We start from the raw sequence: 10,000 nt of genomic DNA, 5'->3' as shown, positions 1-10,000 counted from the left end.
TGCAAGATAGCTTTTAGTTAAGATTAAATACGATATTCTACCTTCAATACCTTTATCTGACTGTTGGTGCCAGTCAGTTAAAAGGATGTTCATTTAAACATCTGATAGATAAACACATGGACAGAAGGAAAAATTTTGCCTTATAGTGGAGCGATAAATATTTTAGACAATGCTTGTTTTTTTCAGTTGCAGTTTAGCACAAATCAATTAATCTGATTTCCTGATGCTTCCTCATGCCAGCCAAGTGCACCTGTTAGGATAAGGCTGCAGGAAGGATGCATGTTTTCTTTACCTGGAGCCGTGTGTGGCTGAGGATGCTCAGCTGTTGGTGTCTCACGTATCTCAAGTAAAATAAATCTCATCTGTGCTAATTTGCAAAATCCAGTTGTCAATTTTATTGTAAGTCTGTGTTTAAAAAGGCCTTCAGAGGCCCACCATATGAGTGTCCACTTAAAAGTTTTATACTACAGCTTGAATTCTTCAGAATATCAGTGCTTTCTGTGTTGGGATGAAGGCACTGTTGTCCCACTGCTGCCTATTTTATCCATTTTTGAACTTTTTACTTTATTCACAACCACCACCTTCACTAGTGAGAATATTGCAAATACTAAAACGATTATATCACTTTGAATAGGTTTTTAAAGTGAAAATTATATTATTTCCCGTGAAAGATGCTGATTTTGATCACTGATGCAGATGATACGTATTCTTTCTGATTATACTATGTCCTGTAATGTAGAACTGGAAGCTCTGTTTTTCTGAAAGAACTTCCAGCACAAGGTGTTTGGGCATTTTTTACAGGGAAAACTTATTTTAGCAGACAGTAATGTATTAAACAATTTATATGGATACTTTTTTTTACACCTAGTAATACAGATACTTTATTTTTCAGTACCACAATGGTGTTTGGCCTAATTAGTGTTTTAAGCGTATTAACTTAGGAACATATTTAAAAATTATGCAATGACTTGTCTGTGCTTAACTCAAGCTTTGAAAGTTGTTTTGGATTAAGAAAACAAAAAAACAAAACACCTTTAGAAATGCTCTCTTAGCTTTCCAAATTTTTTGTTCTCACACATTTAACTATGTCCTTAATATTTGGCATTTTGATTTATTAAGCAATCTTAAGTATTAAAAGCTTTTAGCGTACACCAGCGCAAGACTTCAGAAGCATTGTGCCTTGTGTCAATGATGAATTAATTCCAGCAGAGCACAAAAGTTACTGTTATTTAAGCCTAGCTCCTCACCTCTGCTTTTCCATCGCAGCCCGGTTCTGAAGTGCCGCGGGCTGGGTTCGCTCAGTCGGAGGCAGCGGCGCTCTGAGGGCTCCGCGGGCCCGCCCGTGAGGGGCTCCCCGCGGGGGCGCGCGGCCTGCGGCGGCTCCGCGCGCTCCCGGCGCCGGCCCCGCGGGGCTCCCGGGGCGCGCGCGGCTCCGCGCGGGCCGGGCCGGCCGCGGGCCGGGCCTCGCGTGAGCGGCACGTGCGGGGCACGCCGAGGCCCGGCCGCGCGCGCAGGGCCGCCCCCTGGCGGCCGCTCCCGCCGCTGCCCCGGGCAGGGCCGGGCCTCGGTGCCGGGGCCTCGGTGCCGGGCCCTCGGTGCCGGGCCCTCGGTGCCGGGCCCTCGGTGCCGGGCCATGCGCCGGGCCCTCGGTGCCGGGCCCTCGGTGCCGGGCCATGCGCCGGGCCCTCGGTGCCGGGCCCTCGGTGCCGGGCCATGCGCCGGGCACCGCAGACCCTGCCAGCCGGGTATGACATGCACCCCGCCATAAACCGAGGAGGTTTAATTGCGGCACCGCGCGCTATCCTGCTATTTGTACAAATAAAAGACCCCGTCTTGATGCAAAATAAACACAAAAGCACTGTTGTGACTATAACAGGGAGTCATATACTAATTTATATAATAAGTGGTTGTGCACGCTTTATTCAAGATTATGGCTGCAAGAAATGGCATGAATTGCTGGGTGTGTTTAATGCTGGATTATAGCAATTTGAAACATGTCAAACACATGGCTAATGCCTCATGCTTCACTCATTCTTGCGTAAACCTGCATAGCCACCATCCATTATACCCCTGGTAACAACACAATTCTGCAAGTAAATATTGTTACACTAAGTAACCTTTCAATTCAAGTTGTTTAGGAAGAGAAAATGCAATCTTGTGCAGTCAGTTCCAGTGTCAGTTTAATGTTTCAAAAGGGAAGTGGTGTAGAGAATAAGTATCTGTGCGGTGACTTGCCGCCTTAAAACCCATGCACGTGCGGGCGCACGGGCGCACAGACAATGTCCAGTTCTCTGCAGGGGAGAAAAGTACAGCTGCAGCTTCCAACTCAACGAGGTGCAGTATTTCTGTTTTTGGTATGGGTGATAGCTTGGCTGCCCTGGCAGGATTAGCTATTCAACCTGCAGCTCAACCACGCTCTAAAATTATCCACAATTTCACTCTCTCTTGCAGACAGCAGAAAATATTTTCCCCATACCTTTGTTTAAAACACCGGGTAGCAAAGCTGGTATCCCACCTTTGGCGCCAAGAGTTGCAGAATCACAACAGAAGTAGGTGCTGGTGAATGTGTCTGTGAATGTGGGTGCGTGTGTGTGTGTGCCTGTGTAGGCATGCTCATGACTGACAGCGAGTGTGACAGCCAGAGAAAAGAGAAGGATTAGAAAGTATGAATGTCTATAAATGTATGTAAACAGGGACCTGTATATTTTTTCTTGTCCTATTTGAGTTTCCAAATTTACAGCCTCAGTATCTGGCTGATACCTGTCTATTTCCTTTGTGTTTATTTATGCTTATTTTGGTAACAATCTGCACTACTGTTGTAAAAACAAGAAAAAAAGTACATTAGTTTGCTCAGTGAGATGCTGCAGCTTCCAATTATTTTGCTACCAATAACTCAGATACTGATACATAGACATTAGAAATCATCTTTGGCTGTTTTCAGTGCTTCAGTTTGTGAGGATTTAGAGTTGATAGTACATACACACGTGTGTAGACTCAGGTATATATGTACATCTGTGCAAAAGAAAAGAAGTGAAAAGAAAACGATTCTATGCTCTTGTTTTCTCTAGCAGCCCTTTTTCAGTTGCTGACAGTGAGGAGGGGGCTGAGGACAGCCAACGCAGTGCATTACTCTAGCCAAAGTTTTAGTGTTGTTCTTAAAAATATCATTTTAAAACTAGATAAACACACCCCAAATTTTATTTTTAACATAAAATTATAGGATCTCTTTTATCTTCATAAAAATACATCTTTTTCACTTCAAAATAAATTGCCCTTTCTAGTACCTTTACTCTGTAGCTTCATTCTGTCTGTACCCAGCTGTTGGATTGGATTTGTTGTTTTGTATTGCCAGAGTGGTGTTGCTGGTCATGCTATGTTAAAGCCTATTCTGCTGGCTCACAGGCACTTTAACTTTAAATGTAGAGTCTGAACTACACTCAGGGGCTTTGCGAGGATACAAAATCCACAAGACATAAAACCCTTTGGTTAATATGAACTGAAAGACATTTAACTCTTCTTTGTTAATTGCAATGAAACAGTCAGAGAGATGTAAAAATAGGAGGGATGGTGTATTTATTTATTACATTTCTGGGTGTTTTGTAATGTTTTTGATTATCTAACATTTACCCCTCTTTGCCCTTTTAATGTGCCTGGCTAAATGTACCACTCTTATTGCCTAATGTTTGAATTTGTAAAAGATGAACCTGTCTCTTGGTTAAATCTTTGTTTCACTAAAAGAGGATTAATGTTTGAATTTCCCAAATTTCCAAATCCTTGTAACGATACAGCTGATGAAGTTTCAAATAAATTTCCACTCTGATATACACGTCCTTTTATTGAAAGTAAATATTGTAAAAATCGGAAAGGGCTGTCTGCTTCCACAGTTGTGGCATATCCGCATTAGAATTTTCATATAACTACTAAGGGCAATCAGACCCTTTTCTCTGAATATTTTAAACATTGTACATGTAAAATTTATGCCTAATTTGAATACTTATTAGCTGCCTAATCTCAGAAAAGAGTATTAGCTTTGTTTTTGCCTTGTAAAATTCATCACTGCTTGTATCACATTTTCCATTTCTATTATTTTTCTTTGCTGATGTTCATAAGTGTTTTAGGAGGACTGTTTCTTCATAAACACATCTGGTACTGCTGTTGTTTACTGGACTATAACAGCTGCCCTCCTTTATGTTAACTGTGTTTGTGTTTAGGCTTTTTGCATCCTGTTTATTTCTGACCAGACCATCCTTAAATAACTCATCTTTTGCTATTTTAACATTTTTCACACAATATATACTTTTACTTTATCTTGTAGGATCTTGTTTCTGCATTTTAATTAATATCCCATGCAAATAGTTGAAGTTGTAATGGTCCTTTTCCTGCTTTTTTTTTTCTTTTTTGTTTTTAAGGAGGGGCAGTTGTTCATACTTTGCAAGGGAAAAAATAGCTAAGTTAAATAATTAGGCTAAACAGCAAGCTTTGTTTCCTTTCCTAAGTTTGCTTACACATCCCTCTCCCTTCAGAGGTGTTTTTCAAAATCGCAGCTGAGCCAGGTTGTTGTGAGGACTCTTGTCAGTAGGTCGGGAGAGAGGATGAAGGAAGGGAGCTGCATTCTGACCCTGCAAGAGCAGGAGAGGACTTTGGTGGCTCTGAGAAGAGACGCTGACCTTTCCATATTACAGATACAAAATGCGCCTTGAAATTCTGGTTTGTAAGAGCACGTTGGTTCTTTATTTACTGCAAAGATTTCAACTGATCTTGGCAGGACATCTCATTGCTATCCTGAAAGTACAGTATATTTATGCAGTGAAAATGATAAAACATTTATTACTGTAGAGAAGGTAATATGCATAATTTATGCTGTTTTTAGCACAATCATTAGTGATATTCTTGATAGATTTTATTTCCAGCTTTCATATCTAATACATGCCTGGAAAATTAATTTTATATCTTTCATTTATTTGCCTATGTTAAAATTGAGTTTTAAGTCATCTTCAAGTGAACAGTTTGATTGCTGCTCATGCATAAGCTTAATTACTTCCCAGGAAGGACAGTATTAAATGTTTTAAATGTCAGAAAAATAAATGAATATCAGGCGTTTGATTAAAAAAATAGGCAATATCTGACGTGTTTGCAGCAGGAGCTTTTTCTTAAAATGCCTCCGAGGCAAAATTTTATTTAGTCACAAAAAAGGAGAAGCCCATTATACTATTTATCATTGGTTGATACCATATGATTTGTAACACCCTTACAAAATTTTAATTTTGTATGATTAGCTGTGCATCATTAAACAACAGCCTTGCATAAGATATGCTGTAAAATTCTGACAGAATCAAGATAGTGAATATTTTAAATAAGGCTGTATAGTCATCCATGGTTGTCAAAGCTAGATAATAGGAAATATAGAGCAGTGTGTGAAATCGTGCCTTCACTTAAACTGGTTTTATAGGTAGACTTTAAAACGTAGTCGTTCATAAATGCTATTGACCATGCTGCGTGCATGGTGTGTTATTTTGGCCGTTAAATGTAAGCACACAAAGCTTGCTTATAGCAATCATAATTCCAGTGATTAGCAGCTGTATGAAAGCAGAGTTTGCATTGCATTTCTTGGTAAACGGCTCTGCGAGGCTTTTTTCTTCCTCTAAAGATGCTGTCTGTGTAATTGGCAGAGAGGGACATCTTGATAATGGAAGTGTGAAGGTGTAACGCGTGTGTTAATTGATACTTCTTAATCACTTTTAGGTATTAAGTCATGATGCAGGAATCTGCGACAGAGACAATAAGCAACAGTTCAATGAATCAAAATGGAATGAGCACTCTAAGCAGCCAATTAGATGCTGGCAGCAGAGATGGAAGATCAAGTGGTGACACGAGCACTGAAGTAAGCACAGTAGAACTGCTGCATCTGCAACAACAGCAGGTAAGTTTGTTTTGTTTCCTGTTTGTTTTTAAACAAATAAAGGGCTGTTTTCAGAGGGGGACGTTTTTGTAGACCCTTGGTGTGTGCTGAATGCGGAGTGTCGTGGAAGTGAAGAGTGTGGGGCATTATTTGTTGTTGTTTTAGTGCACGATAATGCTGAAATGGAAGGATCCCGTTCTTGTGGCAGCAGCATCTTGCTGACATGGCTGCATGCCACCAGGCTTGCCTGGTGATTAAAATCCCGCTGCGTATTTATAAAAGTTGTGCCGAAGCCTTGCAGTGCCTGTTTTCAGGAGCTGTTAGTTTACTGTGCGGCTCGGCGTGCAGGACGTGGTGCGGGCTTTTCCACCAGAGGGCCACATTACTTGAGACTTTGCTTCGCTTGCGATGATTGTGCCAAAGTCGGAGCTGGGCAGTGAAGGGACCCTAGTGAAGGGACCAAAGTGACTTTTCTCAATAAAGATACTTTGCTGTCATAGGTGTAATTAAAAAATTCTGGTTAGTTCAAAAGCAGTGAAATAAAAAAGACCATGTTCCTGTCTGCATATGCTTGCGTGTGTATGAGCTGTAATATGGATGTGTAATTTTGAAAACATGGGAAAAGAGGAGAAGCAGCATTTCTGCAGGTCTGTTTCCCTTCTCATTTTGAAGACATATTTTTTAAATTTGTCTGTTCGTGTTCCCAACAATTTAATGGAGAACTACTGTTACGTTTAAAACTGTAAAATTCAACCGTCCTCTGGCTGCTGACACCACCTAATTACAAGATGCAATCCATTAATTTTTGTCACTGTAAAATTTCTCTTCCTTTTAAAACCTGAACAAACAAAACTCCTACTTTTTCTGCCTAAGGAGTTGCCTCTGCCTCCGGGAACACAGATTGTACTAATGCGGTGTAGCCCAGATTGTTTGGTAAACAATCAGGGTCTGATTCTGCAGTGTGCACAGTACCTGCTTCAAACTCCTGAAAGTCTTCGCTGCCTCATCCTTTCATTTGCTGAGCCCACTCAGCACCTTTGGAGTTCAAGCCCTTACTATTAAATGCTGAGGTTTTTCATTTCAACGTCAGGTATTACATTAATGGAAGGAAAGTTGTTTTCTGTCAGGTAAACTATTATAAAAGTGCTATTTTATAGAAACATGTTTTAACATGATAGATACATTGCATGTGCATGGGCCTCTGAAATAACAGGTCATAATAGCTCTTAAAATTGAATAATTTTTAGTGCTGAATTAAGCAGTGTACACTTGCTACATTTATAGTTAAATATTTTAAATGGTGACAGAAAATGTGGAAGAAGGAAATAGTTACAGATTGAAATATGAGAAGTTGTTAAAGCTTAAATCTGTGCCTTGCTTCAAATTCAAGTGTATTCTGTTTTAACAATTGAGCACTTAGAGTATGCCAGTCTGAAAAAATACAGGTTTCAGTGTCTTCATTATGTTCTTAGCAGGTTTCTACCCCTTTCTATATACATGATTATGTATATATACACCTTATATTTTTATATTATTTTGATATAAAATTGTATACATATAAATAAATATAAAATTTAATATTGTTTTTGTTGAAAATCAGGCCATCATCTTTATTCAGGTGTTCAGGTTATAACAGAATTTTAAAATCTTTGTTGAGAAAGAGTGTATTAAATTGGTGAATATGTTTAGGAAACTAAATTTAAGTGAAGTACTTTAAAACACAAAAATGCTAATAGAATAATGTGCCACTTAAATGTTTCTCAAAGTAGCAGTCCTAGGCGTGTGTAGCCAATTTGTCCATAGAGCCAGAGATTCCAGTAGATAGCATTTGCAAAGACCACAGAGAATTACAACTGAAGATGAAAATATCCAGTTGAGTACTAATAACAGACAGGTTCTGAGGGGACAGGCTTAGAAGTGACAATCTTTTCTTCAAAATTGTGATTAGATCTTAAATAAGCAGACAGGCAAAGTAAAACCATGGGTACAGTTAATAGGACTCAAGAGGCGTTTTATGGTAGGGTCTGCACCATAGGATTTAAATACAACTTGAGTTAGGCATATGAATCCTTCTATAAAATATGTTGATGTGAAACATAAACACTAGTAAACATACAGTAGGATGTCCTTCAGATAACAGGTATAGATTTGTGATACTTTTGCTTTTCTTCCCCTTTTTCTGTTTCTTTTCCCCCTCCCTGTTTTTGAACAGATGCCTTTTGAAATATGAATTAAGAGGAAAATGATGGTTGCTTTTATTATTGTCACTGTAGTAATTCTCTAAAATGATGTTTTTAATATGTGACACTTGTCTGGAAAACTTTGACACAGAGAAAAACAGAGGAAACCCTAGCAATTATTATTGTTAGGTTTTTTTATTGTTTAAATATGTGCAAGATGTATTAATTTCATGGTTTAAAATTCTGGATTTATCTTCTCTGAGTCATTTTATTGGGAGTCTTCAAACAGAAAAATCAAGTTTTTTAAAGCATTTTTTTAAAGGAAGCAAGTAAATGATTGCTGGTTTTAATCATTTCTTTCAACTAGGCAGCTACGTAAAGGGATGCTAATGCTTAAGAAAAGGTTTAGCAGCCGAGAAAAATCATAAAATAAGTTTTTACTGTGGCATAAATATTTACTGGAAAAAGTTAAATGAGAGAAATTTTAGACTATACAGAAGACCGATTAGGCTAAATTTATTTTTAAAGTTATTTATGTATGGATTTATAGAAGGTAAATAAGATAAAACAGACTTTATTGTGTTCTTGTAGGTAACTATATGGAGTTTGGACGCTTGTTATTTTCTTGATGAACTGTGTTGTTGTGGTCTTTATATAGAAATGAGAAGTTTGACTTAAATCAGGGAGTTATTCCTCATCCACGTATCAAGAGTGAATGACAGTATTCTATAATATATTGTAATATGTACTCGGTGATAAATGGATTGGGTGCTGTCACAAGTCATCAGGTCGGCTTTGAAGATGTATGACTAGAATGTAAGCAACTTCTTATCTTGCTGTTGATATTTATAGATTCTTAAATATTGCTAAAGTGAGTGTAGAATTTTATTTTAAAAATGCAAACTGTAGTCTGCCCAGACTTGTGTCTTCTGCTTTTTTTGGCTTACGGTGAGCATTCTCTTTTGTATGTGTACATTCAGACACTTCTGAGCTTTTCATTTTTTTCCTTGCACATTAAAATCAGTGTTAGAATGTATAATACATGAAAAAAAGCATATCCTTGATTAAATACATTGACAGATTATTCTGCATTAGATGTAGAATTTTATTTTTATATTAAGTTTGTAGAATTAATTGTTTGTGTCACTAAGGTCAAAATAGTTGCTAAAAAACCATGATTGCTTTGCAGGGTAGATTTGAGCTTGCATTTTGAGCATTCATTAAGTCAATGCTACCAAGATAATATTTTTAAATGTTTTATGGGAATTTATTGCTTAGAAGCTGTTTCAGTTGACTATGTATAATGTTATTTCTTCAAAGCAGTTTTATTTTGTTAGTATATCATTACTAGCATTTTATTGTTACAAAATATGAATAGTATTTCCAAAAGTAAAAATATGGTACTATCATTCAGGTTATCTTAATGATGAAAAAATAGAAGTTTTGTTTTCCTGTGTGTTTTTTCCTCATGATTATTTAAAAAAGAGGAGGAGAATAATAGGAATTTGTTTATTATGTGAAGTTTTAAATTAGGTGTTAACAAAACTTACGTTTCTGTATGTTGGAAAGTAATTCTTTTTACCAAACAGCTAGAAACTTGCATTTTGGCTCTTTGAAAGAGAAAATAATTTTCTCATACTTTAGAGGAAGTTTTAAGTAAAAAGTGACATAAAAATATGCAGCTGCTACACCTGTAGCAAAAGCCATGAAACATACTGATGATATGTAAGTTAAATAGAAAACTTCTTACTGCATCTGATTGTACTTATTATTACTAAAATTGACCCCAGCATATTAGGCAAAAATGTCTCTTCCTAGTGATTTAAAACAGAAGTTAAAATTATGGAAAGGTATGCAGAAGTGTTACAGGCTTAAAAGAGCAAAAGACTGCTAGGTTCATTTATAGGACTTTCAGAGCAGG

The 10,000-nt window shown here is 37.8% G+C and overlaps 1 protein-coding gene across 1 annotated transcript in view; it reads left to right on the top strand.

The window, feature by feature from the left end:
- Positions 1-10,000, top strand: part of FOXP2 (forkhead box P2) — a 390,491-nt gene that overhangs the window by 199,658 nt on the left and 180,833 nt on the right. The window contains exon 5 of the mRNA XM_059473417.1: positions 5,743-5,920. Within this exon, the coding sequence (XP_059329400.1) occupies positions 5,753-5,920 (168 nt within the window). The 5' untranslated portion in view covers positions 5,743-5,752. The remainder of the gene's footprint in view (positions 1-5,742; positions 5,921-10,000) is intronic.

Source organism: Ammospiza nelsoni, chromosome 5 (assembly GCF_027579445.1).
Source record: "Ammospiza nelsoni isolate bAmmNel1 chromosome 5, bAmmNel1.pri, whole genome shotgun sequence".
NCBI classification, from domain to species: Eukaryota; Metazoa; Chordata; class Aves; order Passeriformes; family Passerellidae; genus Ammospiza; species Ammospiza nelsoni.
The sequence above is the reverse complement of the archived record's forward strand: the minus strand, read 5'-3'. Positions and strand labels throughout refer to the sequence as shown.